This window comes from Centroberyx affinis, unplaced genomic scaffold (assembly GCF_046629955.1).
Source record: "Centroberyx affinis isolate AG114_WGS23_722 - 3 ecotype Tasmania unplaced genomic scaffold, CSIRO-AGI_Caff_v1 ptg004064l_1, whole genome shotgun sequence".
Lineage (NCBI taxonomy): Eukaryota > Metazoa > Chordata > Actinopteri > Beryciformes > Berycidae > Centroberyx > Centroberyx affinis.
The window spans coordinates 19,143-44,225 of NW_027281857.1; the positions used below are offsets into that span (position 1 = coordinate 19,143).

Consider the following 25,083-nt stretch of genomic DNA (forward strand, 5'->3'; position numbering starts at 1 on the left):
CCAGTGGTGCTCCTTCCATCTGGAAACCAACCAGTGAATGAACTACACTGGAAACATACACACACATTCATAGAGGAAGGCAGGCTTCTACACAGCCTGTGCACAATATCATGCATAATCTATATAGCATATATGCATTTGGTGAGGCTGAGTGGGGGTTGTGATGTGTGTAAATGCACATATACACGCATTCACACACACACACACACACACACAGAACCATGACTCATCATTTTATGTTGTGTCCTCTGCCTTCCCCCGATTCCCTAGTGACAAATATCATACATTGTTAACCATGACACATTTGCTCTTCTTGTTCCTGAGACAAACCAGTCATTGTTGGTCTAACTGAGAAACGTATGTTGCAAGCTTAACAGTAAATAGGCTTAACTGTAAATAAGCTGCATTTATTAACTGCAACTTCACTGGAAATAGCTGGGTTTATGGTTTTCAATAACCCAGAATAGTTTATTTGCACTGGAGTTAGTTTTGGATGGAATTGGACTAACTTTCATGTCCAATTTTTAGAACTTTCATCTGAACCTTTTTTTTTTGGTGCCAATCCTCTCTGAAGACATTGGGTAAGGTGACCAATGAGCCAAACTCCCAATAAGTCAATAGTAGTATTAAATAGTCTGTATCTTTCTTGCCAGCCGAGGCTCAAGTGTTGTGTTTTCTGGGGATGATGGCAGCCACTGCACTATGTGCAAATAGATATGTGTGTGGTGTTGTGGTGTTGGAAGGAAGGCATTGGCAGCACTGTGTGGCATTCAGCACCTGCTGGCTAGAACTGGTTTAGGAGACAATATGGAAAACAGACAAAACAAAGAGTCCTCCTCTCCTACCATCTAATAGGCTAAATAAAGGCGATATATGGATAATGCACAGGGTTAGAGGTTCGAAAACATGAAGTTGTATGCTTGGTGTAAATTATGCTTTTGAACATCAGTATTCTATTCTATTCTATTCTATTCTATTCTATTCTATTCAGTGAAGATGTGGTAAACTAAAAGGAGGCTAAATTGTGACCTCCAGTCGATCATCATGAGGCAAACAACCAACCATATAAACAAAAATCAATTATATTTTCAGAGAAGCATTCATTTATCTCTTAAAAAGCATATCATTGAACTTAAATTTAACTTTCATCAGTTTGATACCTCTTACTATAAAGTATACTTTACTAAGAATTTATGTGATAATTGAGCATGTCAACCTGAAAAGCTAAACTGAGTTTAACTGGGTTTACCCTCCACTACAGCCCTGACTCAATTCAATTCAGTTCAATTCAATTCAATTCAATTCAATTCAGTTCAATTCAATTCAATTCAATCAAAACAGCAGCAAAACAATGATCAAAGCATAAAGCTCAGAGTTTAAGAAGACAGGGGGAAGGCAGGTCTGAAAATAAAAGTTTAAAGAGGAGACTTGTAAGAAGTAAGGGAGATGGGGGCACAATGTTAATGTTGTTATTGTTGGTCAATGGAGAGTTTTAGTGTCCCATCATGGTCTAAATACTGTTTCAGAGCCTTTCCACCGTGACAAGAATACAACTCTGTGGGAAACACTGAATACTTTAATTTTATTTATTTATTTTTGTCATTTTTGGACATGGATACGGTAAAATTTAAGAAAGAAGAGTCATTTAATACATTTGATTGGACTTGAAACAGTTAACAGGCCTCGTGCACGTTGAATTGTTAAGATCGCGAACGCGCGTCCCGAGCGTAGCGGGAGCGCGACTGGGGCAAGACGCGCACGGGAACGCGGAACCAGAAACAGATCAGACAGCAGCAGGTCGGTCGGTGAGCAGAGAGACAGACGGACCACACAAAGTACTGGCGAAAAACCAGCGTATCTGAACTCTGTGATTTCCGAGGCGTTTTTTTTTCTTCTTCTCCCGTGGACTGAGGGAAGTTTTATTCATCGGTACAGGCGGACGGAGAGATTCTGAAAGGCTGTCCACCATGTCGGGGAGCAGGGAGGAGGAGAGGAGGAAACTGGCCGACATCATCAACCACTGGAACGCCAACCGGCTCGACCTGTTCGAGATCAGCCGGCCCACAGAGGTAGGGGACCAGGCCACAGAGGCAGGATAGGCCGCGGACCCGCAGGCCCTCTCCTGGCTGAATGGGAGAGCGAAAAGCCCCCGCTGTCTGACACTTTGCTTGGAAATGTTGGAAGCCAAGCTGTTGTGGCTAGCATGGTGTACATGGTTTACTCCGTGGTTAGTCCCGATACGTGCAGTTCTCGTGTATGGAGAGAAAGGACGCCGAACTCCATTGAAAAATCTGGCGATGTATTATGTCCTTGCGTGCACTCAACATGACATACGACTTTTTACAGACCATTTGGATTTACTGGTAACGTCGGCAAACAATTAATCCACCAAGCGGCACGCTGTTTAAATAAAATATCACCTTTAACCAGTTCACACTGCTCGCTAACGCCCACCACGGTGCATTTTGTTGGAAGGATATTGTGGGAATAACAGGCGAACCAATTCTCAAAGTTGGCAGTATGTTGAAATACGTGGTGCTTTCTGTATTAGATGGAGGCCGAATTGAACAGTGGATCCTAGTGTTTTGTAAAAGGCCAGATGTTATGTTCGACGAGGTGTGTACGTTTGCCTATTAGCGAGGCAGCATTACACTGCCAGATTTTTGAATGGAGCTTGGCGTACAGTTCTCTCCAATACAGGAGGGAACGGCACGTACCGGGGCTAGCTAGCTAGTTAGCTAGCTCAATACCTGTAGAGCAAACGTGAACCGTGTAAATGTGAAATAGTAACACGGGTAACCGTGGATAATGGCACTACATTACAGCATAGTTAATTGCTGTGTAAAAGGAAGATGGAAGTTAAGCTAAGTTAATGTTGGCTGTGTGTATTGGTTGTGTAGCGGGCTGCAGCAGTGCCTGCAATGGCTGACAAACCCAGTAACACAGCGAGGATGTTTGATACGCAGAACAAATAGATAAGAGCTTAAAGCATTAGCAACTAGCTAGGTGTAAATGCTAACACCAGGTAGGTTACCAAAAAAGCACCGGTGCTACAGCATACAAGCCAAACCCCAATCTCCTTGGCAGTGCAAAACACCCCACCATGTTGTCTGTATTGTCCTCACGTTAGCTAGATGGGAGCTGCTTGTTTGACCAGCAGTAATTTAGCACTGGAACACATTGAGGAGCGCGTTGCTGTAATTAAACGTTGTTCACGAGCAGAAAGAAAAGTCGTCCTTGCGGGCTTCAGCTTAGCTAGCTAGCAAGCAGAGAACGGCTATGGTTTTGTTGTTGTTTTTCTACTGAGTCTGACTTAACAGGTGCAGCTAATTGCTAGTAGTTTTGCCTTTGATTGACAGTTCTGATTTGTAGCTGTGACTGTGTTTGTGTCAACAGCAGTGTTTTTAGGCGGCCAGCCTCACCCCCTACCCCCCACCTTTTCTTGGATAAGGGTGGGAGGTGAGGGGTGGGGGGGCGGGGGGTCTTGGGGCCACAGGGTCTCCTCCTCTCCTCCTCCTTGAGCCGATTAATTTCTCAGGATTGGAGCCGGCCAGCCGTTGGCCGGGGTTGTGTACAGCAAACACAAGCTCTTCGTTCAGTGTGAGGAGTGACTCACCCCCCCCGGTCCACAAGTTCCCCCTTCGCCGTAATTCTGTCTCTTCTTGCCCCGGGAGCATCGATTCACCACCGATGGAGGCTGCTCGGGGTTTTTTGGCCGGTAGAACATGATCGAATGCGAGCAGATGCGTGGCCATCGCTGCCACGCCACTCCCGCCCCATATGTCAGCTGCCCCCCCCCCCCCCACACACACACACACACACACACCCAAGCCCCACAAGTGCCCTTCACACTGTCTAGACTGGTCGTGAGTGTAGCCTGTGCAGAAAATCTGCTGTTTGCAATGAAATCGTCCCGCTATGTGATCGACACTGAATATGGACTCGGAATCAGCATTTGTGATAATTCGAAATGTTTAATTTTCCAGTCTCAGTATCAGAATTCAGATACAAACTGCCACTGGGAGCGGTGAGATCATTCGTGTGATTAGATTAGCCACGGATGGCTGAGTAGTCTGGAGCAAAGGTTCTCAAACTTTTTAATCTCGCAACCCAAACTGATTAAGCCTTGCCGTGGGATTTAGGCTCATTACAGCATAACAGGTACCCATGTCATGTGGGGACGCTCCATGGGCAGAGACGTGGGACCCATTTTGGGAATGAAGACACACTGGGTTAGAAAGATGTACAGCGAACCAGGGTTGGTAAACAAAAGTCACATGGAGTCACAAGTAGCTTGTTGATTGGACAGAGTTTTGGTGACCTTTCATCCCACCAGGTTAGAGATTTTGGCATGTGGCGAGTCAAAACAAATTCCATTCCAGTCCCTGTAGCTTCAGCAAAGCATGATGGACTCGTCTTTGCTGTAACTTCCCTTCTCTGGTGTTCATACAGTTAAGAACACATGAAGAAATAGCTGAGTATGAGCATCAGTCCAGACTGCGGTTTGCCCTCGCTTCATTTTGTTATGCTAGGCTATCCGAGCATGAGGAAATACTGGCTATCAGATGTCAACATCCGTTTCCTTATACCCATGAAACCTTGCGTTTTGGGGTTGTTTCCTGTCTTTGGTTCAGGTTACGTTTTCACTCATAATGACCCACACCGCAGTTCTCCTGGAAGAGGACCGAGACTCTCACCGCGGTTATTTGGTGCCGCCCGAGTTCGAACGGCATTGTTCTCACCTGGCCAAACAAACCGAACGAAAAAGGCTGCATTCACACCTCCGGCTCAGGTGGCACCGAATATCTGCATCGAGACGCCTGAAAGTAACGGTCTTGGTCCTGGTCCAAGAGAACTGGTGGTGCGGCTCGTTAGGAATGGGAACGTAACCCGAACCGGCTACAGGAAACGACCCCAAAAACGCAAGGTTTTATGGGTATGAGGAGACAGATGTTGACATGTGATAGCCAGCAGTTACTCACGCGTGGGAAGCGTGGCATAACAAAATGAAGTGAGGGACAACCTGGAGTCAAGAGCGGGTCAAATGCCTTCCAAAATCTCTAACCTGGTAGGATGACAGGTTACTAAAAGCCTGTCCAACAAACAAGCTGCTTGTAAGTCCATGTCACTTTTGCCTACAAGCACTGGTTCACTTGCGGTTGGGCAGTTGTGAACCCGAAAGCAACTAAGTAAACCTTTCCACTACGTTTCAGACCAAAGAAACACTGCAGGTGTGATGGAAAGTAACAGTTCTGGACTTCACATACAGTGCGAGATAGATGCAGTAGACGAGTGGTTCTCAACGTGGGGTCCGGGGACCACCAGGAGTCATTGAGGGGGTTCCAGGGCAAATAGATGAATCGTTCAACTTCGCCGTAATTTCATTTACGAGAAGTTAACACAATTAGAGAATGTAGAAGAATGACTGTTTTGATCATAGTTTCACTGTTATCTCTCTACCCACAATACAGATAGTCAAAATCATATCTGACAATAAAAATATTCTCAGATTTGGGTCAAATGCGGCCCTAATGTGGACTACATTAGGGGTCCTTCACTGCAGTAGACAATACATGATGCCTTACAAATGTACTTACAGCATTGAGTCACTGTGCATTCAGGCAGTATGTTGCTAGCAGATGTATTTAGGCCTAAGGCAATGGCTGTGATACTCTTCTAAGTAGTATGTAATAACTTTTAACAGCCTAATTACATGTGAGTAGTATTGTTAAAGTTGATCATGTAGTCATTTTCTTTGGCAGGTGATGCTGTAGCTTGTTGAAGATAAATGGGGTCACCCCCCATATAGACATGATTTTCCTGAGCGTTGTGTCACATAAATCGCAGCCTGAATCTCGGTAACATTTCTTGTCAGGAAAGGCTTTTTGCGTGAGGAAGACAGTTTCAAAGCTCCTCCGCTAGTCCTGAGTGCTGACCTAAGGAGTTTTTTGCTCTTTTCGGAGCGACCCAGCGAGGCTTATGGTTTAAAAGTGGGTCTAGCGGCTTTTTTTTTTAATTTTTTTTATCCTTCTGTCCAGTTCTCTATTGATCCTGCTTGGAACAAGGCCTTATCAACTCACTACTGGACACAGACAGAGCTAATATTAGTTGACCACTTTTGTGAGGCCTGCAAATGTCTGTTATGCTTTTTTCAAACTCTGCATCTACATTCGTTTTCCCCCACTCTTCCTCCCCATCATACATTCACACTGTAGCTGGATTGTGTTTCAGTCTGTGTGGATTCCTGACTTGGAGGATCCCATAGCAGGCTATCTGCAGGTGTTTAAGAAGTCAGAAAAACGTCTTAAATGATCTAAATTTAATTCAAATATCTTAAAAAACAGTCTTGACAGGTGTATTTCTAATGTAGTTTCCTTTTGATGCAGCTATAAAATTGGAGTTATTGACAGATTCTTTACATTCAGTGATGTTTGGTTGGAGGCAGAGTTGGAAAGAAAGGCGCAATGCAAATTTTGTGTAGTTTCATCAAAAGACGTGAATGTTATGCGGCTATGTCGGTTTTTATTTCCTTATGTTGTAAATTGCTGCAAAACAGGGTTAATACATTATGACAAAACAGATTTTGTTTTCATTCAATTCATTCAATTTCCCGGTGTCAATTTCACTCAATTTCCCGGTGTCCTTTTTCCTCTACTGCTCTTCTATCCTGTTAGGTCCAGTTAGAAATAGGCTGGTTTTGCCTTTTGCTTTGTTTTGGTCGTCACATCGGTCTTCAATTCAATTCCAGGCATCATTTAAAAAGTTCCGAATTTGGCCTTTCTGAAAGCCGCGGACAGCATTGCAGTGACAGTCGAACCCAGCTTCTGTGCGTCTCTGCGTGTCCCCGCATTGTGCGGGGGCGATCGAGTGACACGGGTCACATGTAAGGGTGGAAGTGTAGCGGCTCATGTAACCTTCCCACACAACGACCGGGCCGCACAAGGGGGCTGAACGGGTGTGCAGGGCGGCCTCTCACTCGCGTATTGCTGCGTTCACTTCACATGGGGAAAACCCAGCGGAATGACCGGAAAGCTAAAACCGTTCATTTGGAAGTTTTCATGCATTCAAATTAGTTTGAAGCCAGGGAGACGCCTACAGTAAACCAAACTTTGTAATGTCAACCACCAATCAGAAATCCAGCAAGTGGTTGTGTCCTGCTACAGTGTCAGTGACAGATTGACTATTTCACGGTGGTGACGTCATGAATTCATGATGCGGTGTCCATCACAAAAACCCACTCACTTCCCAAGTAGCATTTACCGCCTTTAAAGCTGAGGTCGAATGGCATTTTTTCTATTCGGAAGCTCGTATCTACCATCTTTCCCGTGGGATGTGAATGCAGCGTGCGAGCGGGCTCAGCGTGACATCAGCAGCGGCTCCTCCCTTTCTCCCCCCCCCCCTCTCCCTGCAGCACAGGAAGCAGGAAGCGGGACAGGAAGTGTGTGTTGTGCGGAGATAGTGGGTTTCCTGTGGCCTAGGTGGAATGATTGTGTTGTGGTGTGGAGTTCGGCGGCACTGGTTATTTCCAGGATGGCTTTTTTCCACCAGTGGCACCAATGTAATGGTCTAGAGACTGCTTCACACAGGCAATAATATAGTGCCTATTGAAATATAGTGCCGGTTGAAATTAATGAGCTGTATCAGCTGAATAAACATAGAGAATGCACTACAATAGGTAGCACATCTGCTGCAATTAACTGATGTTTTAAAGTCATTGAAGTGATTGAAGTTCATTCTAACTATCATACCATCCACCTATTTGACAATTTATGGCCACCCAAAAAATATATTTCATTGTATTTTTTATATCAAAATCTCATTACTTTTACTTTCTGGAAATCAGTAAATCTAGTAGTGACTTCACTGTGTACCAGCCAATCAAACCATCACAGATTTTCGAACGGTCCCACCCCTCCGCCCCCTCCCATCAAATAAAACGGCCTTTCTCTCCCTATCTGATATCCCATTGGTTTACACTTTTGAATGAATGAATGAATTGTGACATTAATTTATTCATGAGCCAAAAGTTGTATAGTTGATCGGTACTATATGTTCAGCACACCTATGGTTAGTGCTGGTCGATAATTCAATATTATCATTTAGGCTATCGTCTTTCAGTGGAATCATATTGTGATGATATGAAGATATTTTGATATCGTGACACACATTTCTGCAGTCTAAATTGATGATGACAAGCAAATTTTACTTAAAAACTCTCATAAAATGAGGTATGGTAGGAATATTATTTGAATATTTCGGTTTTGTTTGACATCACACCTAACATCGCCATTCGGTTCAATGAGATGAACATTCATTTGATTATTTGACGTGATTTTGCATACATGAACCATATCGTGATATATCTATTGATATCAAGAAAAATCCTTGATTATCGTGATATTGATTTCAACCATATCGCCCAGCCCTACCTATGGTGAGGTTGTGTCATTCTGAACCAGTTTATAGTAGGGTTTGACTGGTATGGCTTGTTGAAGGCTTTCACAGATATTGTTGTATTGAAATTGCAAGAATTGTATCCTTGTCAGGGTAGAAAAGCCTCTGAAACAGCATTTAGACCATGATGGGACACTAAGACTCTCCACTGAAACCCAGGGTAATGATATTCTGTTAGGTTAGTTAGCAGCTTCTTAAAGGGACAATCCCCCCTTGCATCCTCTTACACTGTTATATATGGTCAGTGTGTGGTGTTCACTGCAGTACAGGAGTGATGATGTGATTTCAGGCTGCTCCCTGTCTGTAGTAGTAGGTGGTGGTGATAGTAGTGGCGTGTTTGACAGCAGAACAATGGAGGCGTGGCCACCAGATCTGCTGGCCTCAGCCACAACCACAATACCATGATGTCACACACACACACACACACACACACACACTAGCTGACCGCTCTCAAACATTTATCTATTTATGTTTGCATTGTCTCTCTGTGTGTGTTTATCGGGCCTGCTCTCTCTTTCTCTCTCTCTCTCTCCCTCTCTTTCATCACGTCATGTGGCCGCTGGCTGGCTGCGTCGCCATGGCAACGCTCCGGCAATGATGAGCGCAGACTACAGGAGTTCAGCAAAAAAACAGGCCCCTCTGTCTCTCTGTCTCTCTCTCTCGCTCTCTTTCACACACACACACAGCCACACACACATTTGACAGGCTCGTGAAAGAAGTGTGTGTATATGATTTTAGTCTGCAGTGATGACGATAATTACGATTGCGCGTATTTTTCATACGTTTGTAGCTCATCGTTCGTCATCCAGGTCCAGTCTAATAACAGTTTGGACCAGGATTTAGTTTAATGCTGGTCTGCTCTCAGTGGTAGCTGACCTCAGTTGAACGGGATTGTTCGTTTTACTCTACTTGGAGTGCCGGGGGGGTGGGGTTTAAGTTGTCAACCACAGAACAGTAATGTAACATGACTTTCAGATACTTTACTGTGAGGTTCTGAACTGTGTGGTAGTCACGGTGTTGTGTTACATGGCAAGAGAAACCATTAAATAGTATTTGCATATGTTAATGTGTACTGTATGAATGTAAAGCAGGGTGTTGATGGGGAAAGAGCGTGGGGCTCTGTTGACTTTCCCTAGGTACATAAAGGCTAGAACACACACACACACACACAGACACACAGGTTGATACTGTTAAATACAGCCTTCAGTTCAGTTTCAGAGGTTATAAAAAATGTTGCAGTGTTTTTCTGGTGAGAAATCAGCCCGATCCATACTGTGAGAAAACAGTTTTTAAGAAAGATATATATTTTCTTGTTCATGTCAGTGGTGAAATTGGTCTTATGTTTCATTCTAGCTGCCATTAAACAGGTCCTGAGGTGTTAAATTTACCTTGCAGTCACCCTGTAGATGGATCTTAACACTCTCCAGGCCTAAGATGACTTGGGGCTCAGTGTGTGTGTGTGTGTGTGTGTGTGTGTGTGTGTGTCCACCTATGTCTCCCCTGTTGCCGAGCACATCTGCCCGAGTCTCCGCCCATCAGCCCGACCAGATGAAGCTGTAAATGTGTTCCATGTCACATTTCAAGGCCGTCTATACTGTATGTGTGTGTGTGTGTGTGTGTGTGTGTGTGTCAGAGTAATAGCTCCCTAGCTGTTCATTACAAAGCAGGGCAAAGATCATGACCACAGCCCAACAGAGTTATGGCCCATATCTATCACACACACACACACACACACACACACACACACACACAGTTTATTATTATTATTGAGTAAGGCATTATTTAAAAAAAAACATCCTTACACTGTTTCCCACAGGTTGAGTGTGTGTGTGTGTGTGTGTGGTTGTAAACATTAACCCGACTGTAAGTTGACTCTCATCCACTCAGTCCGGACTGGAGTTGGAGGTGCGCTTCATTTCACGGTTTCCTCCAGGCGGGCGGCATGGGGAGGGGTGGTGTCCTTTATTCCTCTATTCACTATTCAAATATAATTTTTCATGAATATATACATCTAAGTAGGCTGTGTTTGGCTATGTTTTTTATGACCATTTCAAAAATTTCTAAAAAATTGGGGAGTGATTTGTAAAGATTCTGAGTGTTTTTTAGTGGTAAAATTGCAGAAATTAGTAAAAAAAATCACAAGGAAAAATGCTGATTAAGTGACACTAAGGAGAGACCAAAAAGGGGTTTTCTAACTGCCTCCCATTAAGAAAGAGGCATATCTCAGAGACTATTTGAAATACTTTTTTTTATCAACAACTCTGTATCTAATCTCAGTTCAGCCACTAAAGTCTCTGGCTGCATTAACTGTAACTCATGACGCTTGCATGGGCCAATTGGCTTCTGCCCGTTAAGTAGAAGGATGGGGTCACACTGGACAGCCAGGACGTTCATCACTAATATTTACTGCCAGTGTGTGGATTGGAGGTCCACGTCAGCCATATACATGCTGTCAGTGGGTCAAAGGTGAAGTGGGTTCATATCAGTACATGTTAATGTGCATACCAGAAATGGAATGTCATTACTGGAAGCATCGTAGTCACAAATAAGGAAATGGATGGAAAAAGTTAGTCAACTATATTTTATATTCTAGGAAAATATCCAGTTTTAAATTCGATTTAATCATTTGATGCACTCTCTTACTCTTGTAAAGAGGAACTAAATCCCAAACCCAAATCTGTGGTGAAGACGGCTGAAGGGGCCATCTGCTATTGGCTGGTCTTTGGTGCCAGGTGATGTCACCAACAGTTGTACTCTATAGAAGTATAATATGACATCACCTGGCACCAAAGACCAGCCAATAGCAGATGGCCAGTTCAGTACCCTACCTTTTTCTTGCGATATATTGAATTTGGATATATTGTCCCATCATGCAACATCATCTCCATCATTTGACTACCTTTCTAACTTTACCTCTCTGTTCAGACACACTGCCTGACCAATACCATGTGTCATAGGTGCAATGAATTATGGTCCTTGTAGTTCACGAACACGCTTTCAGTGCTTGACAACATTCAATCTTTGTTTTTGGAAGATGCGTTGATGAGAAATGTGAGATTTGAACATCCAGTTGTGTGTGTTTCCAGGGTTAAAGGGTCTGAAAGAGTGATTGCATCCAGATTGACACATCCACATGGTGTCTGTGTGTGTGTGAGTGAGGAGTATGCAGGGAGTCAGCTTGGGTAATATGCAGTCGTTTTCAGGATTCCCACTGCTCCCGGAATTCCTGGAATGCACACGGAGAGGTGTGTTCCAGACGGGGGGGGGGGGGGGGGGGGAAAGTCGGGGAATTCGATCAAGCCTCAGGGGGGGCGAAGTCGGGGAATATCGGGGGAATTTTTTTTCCAAACGGATCACTTTATAGGAATGCGGCAGAATGTGTTTTACAGCTTGTTTCGCACAGTCATCGCAGTTCGATGGTGGAGACCAGACTGAAAAACAAACCGGGAAGGAAGAACGGTGCAGGTCATGGAAGCACTCCGGCTTAGTTATGGAAAAGTCATGGAAATTGACATCAGGGACACAGCGGGAGTTTTTCTCTGTATGGAGGCATATTAGTCGGGAAGCACCTGTGGTTTATAATATTTCTCTCTCTCTCTCTCTCTCTCTCTCTCTCTCTCTCTCTCTCTCTCTCTCTCTCTCTCTCTCTCTCTCTCTCTCTCTCTCTGCCTCTCTCCCTCTCGTACATTCCTCCTCTGTGATCTGGCCTCTCTCTTATCTATCTTTTCTCTTTTTCCTCTCGTTCTAAAACAAGCAGTGTATTGTGTGTGCTCAGCAGAGCAGTCAGCCCTCAGAGCTGTGTGTGTGTGTGTGTGTGTGTGTGTGTGTGTGCGCGCGTCTGTCCCAGCCAGGCTGTCAGACCTCGTTAATCCCCCTCAGAGGCCCGGCTCACCTCCTCCTCGCCCCCCCACCCCCCCTTCCGCCCCTCCCCCTCATTGGTCCTCGCCGTCCCCTCGGAGCCCTCCGATAGGCTCCCCCACCTGTCGGGCTCCCGGCGGGCCAATCGCGCGGCAGGTAAACCCCCCCCCCTCGTGACCTCACAGGATCAGACAGCAGCGGAGGACCAATGACTGCGAGTGTTTAGCACCAGCTCCCATGGTGCTTTGCTGCAGAGCAGTGTTTTGAGTCGTGACGCAGAAGGAGGGAAATACAAGGAGGGGAAGACTGGTTTCATCACTGGGAGTAATTGAGAGATTTCCAGCTACAATGGAGTTTGATAGGAGAAAATGATTTTTTGTGTCAGTACCTCAGAATCAAAGAGCGAGGGCTTCTTTCTAGAGCCGCCATTTTGCACCAAAGTTCAACAATCATACAGGGAGAAATCCATCGTAGAAGAGGAGAGAGACCAACTTCTCCACCCACAGCAGCCTCAATAGACCAGAATGCAATGCAGCCACAGGCCATGTTGGGTTTTAGGTAAGGTTCGACAATCTTACTTGCCCAGCTAGAGATATTCGTATGCCCAAGACGCCCAACCTTTGATCGAAAGCAAGACGTTCCCCTTCTCTGGGGCTTGTCGAAAAGGCATTCTGGGAAACGTAGGAAATGACACAACTGAATCGGAAGTAGACGAGGCCGGTCGAGCGTTTTCTTTCTGCCTTCTCCCTTTTGCGGTGTTTACAGTCACAGGTGGAAATTGAAAGTTTACATAAGCAAATATCTCCCGCACCACAAGTCGGACTGACAGAGCTGCCTAGAGAAGCTGTTTCAGGGTGTTATCTTTAGGTTTGGTTATAGAATTACCCAGCACAACAATCCCTCCACACACACACACACACACACACACACACACGCTGTAATACGATAAACAACCAAAAAACAGCACCCAAGTGAGATTCCACAACCCGTAACACAGGGACCACAAACTATTTTGGCTGTGTGTGTGTGTGTGTGTTGAAATGCCGTGTGGGTTTGGCAGTGCCGGCCCTGTGAAAAAAGCATCAACACGCCTGTCAGCGAGCTAATGAGAGCAGACAGCAGCTGGGCGGACCCGGACTCGACCGGACTCGCACTTCTTCTTCTACTGGTTGATAGGAAACGGAGCGCGACTGTCCGCCTCAGCATTTGTCGGGAGTTTAAATCCGCACACGCCAGCTAGTTTAAATATTTGAAAGGAGTTCTTTTTTTTTATATATATATAGGTCGGCCCACTCAGTGTCATCCACTGATATGATGGATGTGATGATTCATTACACATTTATTGTAGAATTCATCAAAACGGCACTGGTTGTTTATGGCAGTGGTTCTCAGCCTTTTTCATATCAAGGACCCCCTAATTTAGTCCATATTAGGGCCACATTTGACCCCCATTTGATGAGATTTTTGTCTCTCGGACCCAAATCTGAGAATATTTTTATTGTCAGATATGATTTTGTCAGAATTCCATGCCTATATTGTAGGTAGAGAGATAACAGTGAAACTATGATCAAAATAGTCATTCTACAATTCATCAATTTGCTGGGGACCCCCTGGAATGCCCTCAAGGACCCCTGGTGGTCCCCGGACCCCACGTTGAGCACCACTGATCTATGGGACGCCCTTAATCTGAATTGATTCTAATGAGACATCTTGATCAGATTCTATGCAAGTATTCATCAGTCTGTTTTCTTCTATTTCTTCTTCTTTGGTTTCAAAGTGTCCCATTCTCACCCTACTCAACCCAACATCTGCTGCTTGTTGTCACGCCCCCCCTCTAATGGAGCTGCACCCTCACCTCGCCCCCGTTTCACTCCAGCTCCACCCAGCTGGTAGGGCCCGGTCGAGGAATGGAACACACACACACACACTCACACACTCACAGAAATACAATAGTAGTGTGTGGATGACCTCTGCGTGCCGGGGACTTCCCTACACACTGCTCCACCCGCTCATATTTGTTGATCTTAGCTGTCCGCCCCGGTTTCGTAAGAACTGCTTACACACACACACACACACACACACACACACACACACACACACACACACACGCACACTCGCAGATGCAGAGAGCAGCAGGACAATGGTGACGAGTGACTTGGGCTGACATCGCTGACGCAAGCCAAGAATGTGTGTGTGTGTGTGTGTGTGTGTGTGTGTGCTTTGGAATTCAGAGTTTGGGTGTAGATCTCTCTCAGGGAAGGGAAACACTGTGTATTTGTCTGTCTGTCTGTGATTCACTTCCCACTAGTCCCACTTGGTGTGTGTGTGTGTGTGTGTGTGTGTTGGTGTGTGTATGCATTCTACGTGTGTTAAGGCATGTGTTATATGTGCGTGGAGGCTAGCAAGTCTGTCAGTGTGTCAGCAAATGTGTGTCAGTTTCTCTAAGTGTGTGTTTACCTGCACATGTTTGTGTGTGTGTGTCCCAGCTACTATTCCTGGAAGTGTCAGCTGTTTGTCTAAGGAGGCAGCGCTACAGGTGGAATTGGACAACAGCACCCATAGGTGTCATAGGCTTTGCTCATGAGTCTTAGGGGCAGATGGGTAGGGTTGGGTATCGTTTGGATTTTAACGATTCTGATTCCTATTCCGATTCTGCTTATCGATTCCGGTTCTTAACGATTCTTGATTACAATTCTTTGAGGGGCAGGGTCAAAACAGGTCACATGCTTATTTCACAGAATTTTTTATTTTTATTTTTTTTAAATATGACTTTACACAAGTCATATTCAGAAACTTCTAACTTGTGCACAGATAAAAAAAAACAAAGACCCGGGTATTTTTCAAAGTCTTTGTAAGTCTTTGTCACTCAGACTCCGGTATGGCCGGTATGAAGAAAGGTATGTATGTTGTCTGTCTCTGGAGCTGTATGTGTGTGTGTAGCCTACAGTTCAATCCTACCACACTTGAAGTACGTGTGGAATACGTGTTCCTTAGTTCACAGTCTTCTTACTGCAGGCAACAGGTTCTGTATCTTGTGGGCTGGGCTCGCCATCCAGTGCTGGATTAGTTCAGAGAGCTAATGCCTTTAGTAAAAACTCGATTGCAGCTAGCGGACTTTTAGATTGCTAACTCTTTTAGCATAACTCAATGGAGTTGAACATAGCGAAAATTAGCATCAGGGCTAGCGGACTTCTAGATCGCCAGCGCTTTTAGCATAACTAGACTAAACTGCATAACTAAGAAACAGGAAATTTCTTCTTCTTCTTCATTGGTTTTACTGGCGGACTACAAACCAAAGGTGCATGCCGCCACCACGGAAACTGAAACTAGCGCGAGTGAAATCTGTTTAGGAACCGATAAGCAGAATCGAAATTAAAATGTCTTAATGATTCCTTTGGAATTGGAATTTTGGAACCGGTTCTAATTTGGAACCGGTTCTAATTTGGAACCGGTTCTCGATGCCCAACCCTACAGATGGGTGGCGTTCACCTCCATAACACTGTAAATGCCAGAAAATTGAGTCCATCATAGGAATGTATGTGAAAGTCATTTTTGTGCTACTGTAACGCCCAGATTCAGTAAACCCCACACTGGAACTCAAGACCAGGGCTGGTCCTGGATTAAACTGGAGGAGGAGCGTGAGGAGGAGGAAGGACTGTTAGGAGGAGGAAGGGCAGTCAGCAGGAGGATGAGGAGGGAGGAAAGTCAGGAGGAGGAGGAAGGACAGTTAGGAGGAGGAAGGACAGTCAGCAGGAGGAGGAGCAAGAGGAGGAGGAAGGACAGTCAGCAAGAGGAGGAGGAAGAAGGACTGTTAGGAGGAGGAGGAGGAGGAAGGACAGTCAACAGGAGTAGGGGGAAGGAAGGACAGTCAGGAGGAGGAGCAAGAGGAGGAGGATGGACAGTCAGCAAGGGGAGGAGAAGGAAGGAAAATCAAGAGGAGGAGGAAGAAGGACCATTAGGAGGAGGAAGGACAGTCAACAGGAGGAGGGAGGAAAGTTAGGAGGAGCAGGAGCAAGAGGAGGAGGAAGGACAGCAGGAGGATGAGGAGGGAGGAAAGTCAGAAGGAGGAGGAGAAGCAAGAGGTCCTCTTGCTTCTCCTCCAGTCAGCAGGAGGAGGAGGGAATGTCAGGAGGAGGAGGGACAGTCAGATGGAGGAGGAGGAAGGAAAGTCAGGAGGAGGAGCAAGAAGAGGAGGACGGAAAGTCAGGAGGAGGAGCAAGAAGAGGAGGAAAGAAAGTCAGGAGGAGGAGGAGGAGAAAGAAGAGGAAGGCAGGACAGTCAGGAGGAGGGTCAGATGCTGTTAACAATGCTTTCTAGTAGTAGGGAGGGTTTGAGTCATTTCCCCACTGTCTACTACCACTAATATAATGACAGAACTAATGAAGTAGTGCCTGCCTGCAGTTTAAAGTGGGACATTTGGACATTGGGACCAGCTGCCCTCCTCTCTGCCTGCCTGTCCACCTGTCACCTGAGAAGTGGGCGTGGCCCGCCTCCCGGCGCCGTGGCAACACGACACCCAGGCCGAGGCGGTTCCCATAGCGACGCGCGAAAGCTTGGCGGTGTCGGGTTCTGTCGGCGGCTACTATTCCTGGAATTGTCAGCTGTTTGCCTTCGGAGGCAGCGCTGTGGAAGTGGACTACGGCACCCATGGGTGTCGTAGGAGTTGTCTTGGTTCTGCTTTTGTGCTGCTTGGGGGGAAAAGATGGGTGCGGTTCGCTTAATACCAGAAATTTAGACAGTCATAGGAAAGTTTTGGAAAGTCAAATATTGACTCCTGTATTGTCCTGATGCAGTAAAGCCCACCCATATGGAACTCATGACACCAGACTACATCATAAGCTAATTTGCATAATAGTGGCACCAACCGTACCAGTTTGAGGGTGTCTGTAGGTTTCATCAAGGTAATCCTAAGACTTTTCAAGACCTTTTTAATGCCAGAATGAAATGCACACCACGAAACCTGTTGGTCCGGCTGTTTGGGTCTGTTGGTCCAGCTGTTTGGGTCTGTTGGTCCAGCTGTTTGGGTCTGTTTGGGTCTGTTGGTCCAGCTGTTTGGGTCTGTTGGTCCGGCTGTTTGGGTCTGTTGGTCCGGCTGTTTGTGTCTGTTGGTCCGGCTGTTTGGGTCTGTTGGTCCAGCTGTTTGGGTCTGTTGGTCCAGCTGTTTGGGTCTGTTGGTCCGGCTGTTTCGGTCTGTTTGGGTCTGTTGGTCTGACTGTTTCGGTCTGTTGGTCCAGCTGTTTGGGTCTGTTGGTCCGGCTGTTTGGGTCTGTTGGTCCGACTGTTTGGGTCTGTTGGTTCGACTGTTTTGGTCTGTTGATCCGACTGTTTGAGTCTATTGATCGGACTGTTTGGGTCTGTTGGTCCGGCTGTTTGGCTCTATTTGTCCGACTGTTTGGCTCTATTTGTCCGACTGTTTTGGTCTATTGATCCAATTGTTTGGGTCTGTTGGTTCGACTGTTTTGGTCTGTTAATCCGACTGTTTGGGTCTATTGATCGGACTGTTTGGGTCTATTGATCGGACTGTTTGGGTCTGTTGGTCCGGCTGTTTGGCTCTGTTTGTCCGGCTCTTTGGCTCTATTTGTCCGACTGTTTTGGTCTATTGATCCGACTGTCTGGGTCTGTTGGTCTGGCTGTTTGGGTCTGTTGGTCCGACTGTTTGGGTCTGTTGGTCCGGCTGTTTTGGTCTATTGATCCGACTGTTTGGGTCTGTTGATCCGACTGTTTGGGTCTGTTGGTCCGACTGTTTGGGTCTGTTGGTCCGGCTGTTTTGGTCTATTGATCCGACTGTTTGGGTCTGTTGATCCGACTGTTTGGCTCTGTCGGTCCGACTGTTTTGGTGTGCGGGTCGGTCCGTCCGTCTGATAGTTCGTCAGTACTCCCACTCTCCTGCTTTGCACCAAAGTCACCCCAAGGCTGAGAGAGGGAGAGGTGGGCGGACCTGCATAATTCAACGGCTCATCCCGTGCGTGTGTGTGTGTGTGTGCGCGCACTGCATTCTTACAGCGCATCTCTATTCCCCGCACGTTAGAACCTTCAGAAACACCTAGTAAGGTCACACTTGTGCTCACGTGTGTGTGTGTGTACTTGCATAGCCCTGATCACAAGGTGCTGTGTTTAACCAGCCCCTCTGTAAGACAGTTGCAGACTGCTATTGATCTGTCTTTCTTGTATGCAAACGCACACAGGACATGGGCAGTGTGAACTTGGAGAGTGCATTAGATGTAAAGAACTAACACTGTGAACTTGCTTTGTAGAAAGAGCTTTATAGATAAATGTCTTATTTTTTTTTTCAGCCTTGTGATACGACATAGGTCATCATGATCCAAGTCCAAAACTTGGGCTTGGTAAAATAGGTTATGCAGCGCGCACGCACACACACACACACACACACACACACACACACACACACACACACACTCCTCCTTTTATCTCCTTCTTTTGTAATTCCTGGAATGAGGGAGAAAATATCAGTAAATGGAGCAGAAGTGAATGCTTCCTCTCATTATCCAGTTAGTCTTTGGCTCTCTTGGTTTGAATGTTTCCACTTGGGTTCAACCGATATTGTTTTTTTCCATTGCGGATAACAGATACCGATAGTTTTTAGCTGAAGCTGCTAATGGCCAGTATGTCATTGTCTTTAAATCGGACCATACATGATGTGGGATGTGTGGAATCTGATCAAAAGGTCCCATTAGAATCAGTTTGGTATGGTTTTGCTATAGACAACCAGTGTAGTATTTATCAGTTCTACAGTAAATAACAGGCCAATATCAGACCCATGTATCAGTCTTGTGATTGTGTTGCTAGTTCCTTTGAAGACAGCATCCCATACGTCTGCCCAGCCCAGCTTAGAAGAACAGACCCATGCGGTGTGGCTTCAGTGTCTTAGCTTAGAGCGGAGTCTGTGATGTCCCATAGGAGAACAATGGCTGCTCTGTTTACAGTCAGCCTGGGCTATGCTCTCCAAGCCTCCTCTTAACACAGAGATTTGTGTGTATGTGTGTGTGTGTGTGTCCGGTCGATGCTAGAAGATGGATTAAGTGGTCCTTATCAGAAGTTTTATTAGGGTTTGGCCTTTTACAGAAATCAGATCTGGTTTAGTCAGTGTCATCCACCTCTGATATGATGATTTTGTTTGATTGGTTCCATATTATGAATGTTTTACTATCATGATTCAGTGTTTCAATGTAGAGTTTTAGTGTCCCGTCTCAATGCCCTTGCAGAGGCTTTTCCACTCTGACAAGAATAAAATTCTTTGAATGTTTTGCAATTTTATAGCATGAAGAAGTCAAAATGAAACATAATGAATATCGGCTATTGGCAGCTTCACTGTGGCTGTTAGCGTGACATGTTTTACTTCACACACACACACCTGATGGGGGGTTTTTAGGGAATGGGACACCTTAAATGCTGCTGTTAGTCAAGTTGACAGCCATGTCAGCTATACATCCTGTCTCACATCTCCTCTGGGATTTACTGTGTGTGTGTGTGTGTGTGTGTGTGTGTGTGTGTGAGAGAGAGAGAGAGACGGGACACAGACTCATCTGTCCCTAACGGCCTTGTGGTGGGCTGGTTAAACCCCCCCCCCCCCCCCCAAACAACACACACACATACACACACACACACTGATTTTCTCCCAGTGGCCAGCCATGCTGTTATCTACCAGCCTTGATCCGCGGGTTTCTTATGGAGGTGTTGCGGCTGATTTGTGGCCAGCCGATTTTTTATACCGGGCCGTCCCCACAATGCCTCGCTCTCTGAATGACAGGAGGGTGGGGGGGAGGGGTCGGGGTGGGGTAGACGGCTCGATACCGAAGCAGAAACTCACCTGAAACAAAGGGTCTTTTCTTTCCAGCCACAGAGGGGGAGTGTGTTCCTTTTTTTTTTTTTGGTCCTTTTCATTCATTCATTACAACAGGCCTCCGCTGGCCGCCTTTGTGTTTTTCACGGCGGCTCAGGTTGTTTACCTCAGTCAGTACAGATTACTGCTGTCACAATGCCAGAATTTGGATACTAACTAATAATAACGAGTCTGAAAATTCGATACTACTACGATACCACGGCAAACAATAACAACTTTTGCGCTTTTGTTTTGATGTCGGCCCGTTGTCTGGTTCCATATTTGACTTCTGGCACCAGTTCGGTCAACCAGCTTATGGGGACCGGGATCCATGTGAAGTATTGTAATCCTAGGGTTCACTCCAGGGCTGGGCGATATGGACTAAATCAAATTATCACAATATTTTTGACCTATTACCTCGATATCGATATTGCGACAATATTGTAGGGATGACTATTGGTGCTTTCACAAAATATTTACACAATGAGATTTTTGATAAATAATCATCAGTAATGTGGATATAATGACTAGGGTTGCAAAGGGGTGGAAAATTTCCGGTAAATTTCCGGAAAGTTTCCGGTAAATTTCCATGGGAAGTTAAGCTGGGGAATTTTGGAAATATTCCAAATTGGAAACTTTCCATGGGAATTATGGGAATTTTTGGGAATTTATGGGAATTAATGGGAATTAACTGGGAATTGAGGGTAATTTAATGGAAAGGTATCATATCCAAGCATAAATATTTGTTTTGTTATAAGCAGACATCCATCCAAAATAATACAATTAAAACAGATTTATTTGTAAGTAGAACTTTATCAAGTGTTAAATATTTTATTGAACAATCAATTATTTCATTGAAGAACAAAAACATGAATGTTGAGTTAAATATTAATCATCCCCCCGACCCAACCCATTCAAAAATTAATAAAAATGCACAGGAATGCACAGTGCATGTAGGGGGCGTGGTCTCAATAGCCCTGCAGTAAGCAGTGTGCTATGTGTGCATGTGATTGAGGAATAGCATAGATATTCAACTGTACTTGCATGATATCTGGTTGTTTTAGTCAGGATTATGCTAAAATATATTTTCCCCAACTATATTTAAGTTCCCTATTAAGAGCACACCTTCAATTTCGTAAATTCCTGGTTTATTCCCGTTTATTCCCATAAATTCCCGTTAATTCCCATAAATTCCCGTTAATTCCCATGGAAAGTTTCCAACTTTGAAAATTCCCGGAATTTTGCAACCCTAATAATGACTAAGTGGGTAAAGGCAAATAATAGAACAGCTAGAACAGTCTGGTAAGTTCAGAAAATGACATCACTTTACTGTAATGCAGCCTTTAAAACCAGGAAAAGACACTTATGCCATATCACGATATTGCGATATCCAAAATCTAAGACGATATCTAGTCTCATATCACGATATCGATATAATATCGATATATTGCCCAGCCCTAGTTCACTCTCACCACTGTTATTTGACAGTTCTACAATTTAGTGCTAAATCAACTTAAAATCTCCCCATATGGATCCCTGGGGGATCCCATATCTGATTGAATGGGGGTCTATAGTCTAATGTGGGTCTTTTTGGGGGTTCATGACATGAAAACGACATTGAAATTGTATTTTCATCTAGTACAGATTCCTCCTTGCATATATGCTATATTTTCGTCTTGGAACTTTGTATTGCTATTGCAGCGTATGCCTGTTAATCTGGGTTTTATATTGAAAATTTCTAAATTCGTGTTATCATTCTTTCTGGCTTACCACTGATCGAGGAACCTGGCTGTACTTCTGTAGTAAGCGAAGCTGTTCATGTTACTTTATTACTAGTAAATGGTATCAACGGATCTGGAAAAAGTTTGAAAAATTCTGAAAAGAAATGATCAAAATTCAAGGCTTTTAAAAAGTATTAAAATGTCTTAAATCCAGTGATTAGGGGTCTTATTGATGACTTTCTTAGATGACTACAGATCAGAGTCAGTAGTACAATATGCATCCTATCTGCTTTACTAAACACAATTGAATTTCCTAGTGTCCTTTTTCTTATTGAGCCCATTGAGTTCCACAACTTTCATTAGATATGTTCAAGCAGAAACAGGCTGGTTTCTGCAAGCAAGAGGAAAGTAATTCTCTCATCCCTCTCCTCCTCCTCCTCCTCCTCCTCGCCTCTCTTTGTCTCGATCCGCTGTCTTTGAAGCGTCCGTGCCGGGATCTGATCCGGGATGAGTTTTTACCTCCCCGCGTCTGAGCTAAAGCCTCCGTCCAGGCTGACCCCAGACCGCGGCTTAGGCAGGAATCCCCTCCCCACCCCACCCCCCGACCCCCGTGTTGCTGCAGGTGGGGCTGCAACAATATTGACTCAGGAACTCAGCTCATTTTATTAGGCTCGCATTCCCCCGTGTGTGTGTGTGTGTGTGTGTGTGTGTGTGTGTGTGTGGAGGAGACTGAGATGATGCACGGCACCTGGAATCTATTTTCATGTTCAAACAGCCGTCGCCCAGAAAGTTCCTCTCTTCCCTTCTCCTCTTTAACACTGACCATTTTCATACCAACATATTCCAAATTTCCAATGTTTTCCACAGAGTTTTAACCTGGTCGAGGTGGAAAAGCCTCTGAAACAGCATTTAGACCATCATGGGACACTAAAACTCTCCATTGAAACCCAGGATACCACTATTCAGTAGACTTGGGCCGATATTTGATAATATCAAATATCGCGATATTTTGTGAATATCGCGATATTTTCCACGATATCGAATATTGCCATCCTGCAGGTTGCAATTTTCTCTTGCAATTTTCTGTTGCTTTATGATGAATTACAAAAGTAGGTTAGTCTAGTGAGTGAGCAAGCGAGTTTTGAATGAACACACATAGAAAACGGTTATGAATAAATTTGGATTCTGATCAAAAAGTCTCGCCAGACCAGAATCCACTCCATAGCAGTCTCGGCACAGTAGCATGATAATGGAGGCTAGCAGTGGTTTACCTCCTCGGAAATGGAGGTCTGGTTAGTTTCCTTAACACCTGATAACCCATGTATTCTCTCTGAGTCACTCACACACACACACACACACACACACACACTCAAGGAGCAAGGCATGCTGTTCTTACCAGAGAGAGAGAGAGAGGAGGGGGAGAGTGATGGAGAGAGATAGGGAGAGGCGCTTGTAGAGTAGAGATGGCGATGGCTGGTGAACTGATACGGGGGGTGGGTGGGGTTAAGAGGGTGAGTTCAACAAATATTATTCAATGAGAAACAGTCGCACGAACAATTCAAACTTAAGTCCCGCCCACAAAGATGCCGATTGGCTCGTGCAAAAGCGAGACGTTTATTATGATTTGAGTAGAGGAATAAAGAGCACCACCCCTCCCTCCATGCTGCCCCGTGAAATGAAGCGCACCCCCAACTCCAGTCCGGACTGAGTGAATGTTCTACAGTGCTGCTTAATGTTTACAACCACACACACACACACACACACATACACACACACACACTCCTGAGAGACAAATGCCAGGTGGTGTTTTTCTTTTTTTACAGCCAGAGAGTGAAATGAACCCACTTTCTCTCTCTCACACACACACACACACACACACACACAGGTGTGACCTTTGACCCCTCCCCTAGGAGACCTCTGAACCCTCGGCGTTCGGTCAGAGAGCATGATGGGAGGATTTGGACGCCAGCGTTATCTCTCACAAAGCCTGTTTACCCTCCTGTGACCCACTTCAATAAGAGTCACACACACATACACACACATACACACACACACACTCCTATGGACTACTTAGTTTTTGTTGTGACTCTTCAATTGTATTTTAGCTCTGGGGTTCATGCTATTAAAGCAGATTGAGATGAACTGAGAGAGAGAATGAGAGAAAGAGAGAAAGAGAGACATATTCAAGTACAACCTAAGCACAATGTCAGACTTTCACCTTGTGTGTGTGTGTTTGTGTGTGTTTGTGTGTGTGGGGGGGGTTGGGTGGGGAGAAAGTGACAAGTGCTAGATGTAGATGAAAGGCTTTTTTTCTTTGCTGCCTTAAAAGAGAATGTGTGATGTATTTACAGTGTTGGCCAGCAGCTTTAAAACTCTCTCCCTCTCTCTCTCTTTCTCTCTCTCCCTCTCTCTCTCTCTATCTCCCTCTCTCTCCCTCTCTCTCTCCCAGGCTTTATCTAACTGATAACAGCTATCTACAGTGTTGACCTACTTTGCCAGTGTGTGTGTGTTATAAATCGTAGTCTTACCAGTTTAGTCACAGGTATCACTTGCATATCTTTGCTCTCTTTCCCTCCACTTCTCTCTCTCTCTCTCTCTCTCTCTCTCTCTCTCTCTCTCTCTCTCTCTCTCTCTCTGTGTGTGTGTGTGTGAATTCCTTCTCGGGAGGCACTGACGTCTCCGCCTGGCACAGCCGAGCAGGAGGATTACACACACACACACACACCAAATAGTTGGCGTAATACACAGTAATACAAAATGATTATCCACAAGTAATGGACTAATGTGGTGTTGATGATAAGAGATTTTAGAATAGAGAGAGAGGAGAGAGAAAGAAAGAGAGAGAAGCTACATGTCTGTCATGGTTGCTCGTCCTCATTTGGCTTCAGAGGAAATTTGTACTGTAACACTCCCTTTTTTCATACAGTGTGTGTGTGTGTGTGAGAGAGAGAGAGAGTGTTTGAAGTGAGCGAGTACAGGAAATGTGAAAAGATCAGTGAAAAATGCAGAATATGGACATATCATACACACTTATACAAAGCAGAAACACACACACACACACACATCACATTCCCACATTGACAGAAGTGGTCCGACATCAAAGAATTCCCTAATCCTTAGCTGATACCTCTGCCTCAACATGACTGGAAATGTGTGTGTGTTTGTGTGTGTGTGTGTGCACCAGGCTGTTGTGTGGTGAAATACTGCTAC

General features: G+C 45.1%; 1 protein-coding gene across 1 annotated transcript in view; it reads left to right on the top strand.

Annotated features, from left to right (window-relative positions):
• Positions 1-1,816: 1,816 nt before the first annotated feature.
• The window catches only part of LOC139663632 (afadin-like), a gene marked incomplete at its 3' end in the record, with an annotated part of 29,033 nt that continues 5,766 nt past the window's right edge, over positions 1,817-25,083 (top strand). The window contains exon 1 of the mRNA XM_071542356.1: positions 1,817-2,069. Coding sequence (XP_071398457.1) covers positions 1,968-2,069 — 102 coding nt within the window. The remainder of the gene's footprint in view (positions 2,070-25,083) is intronic.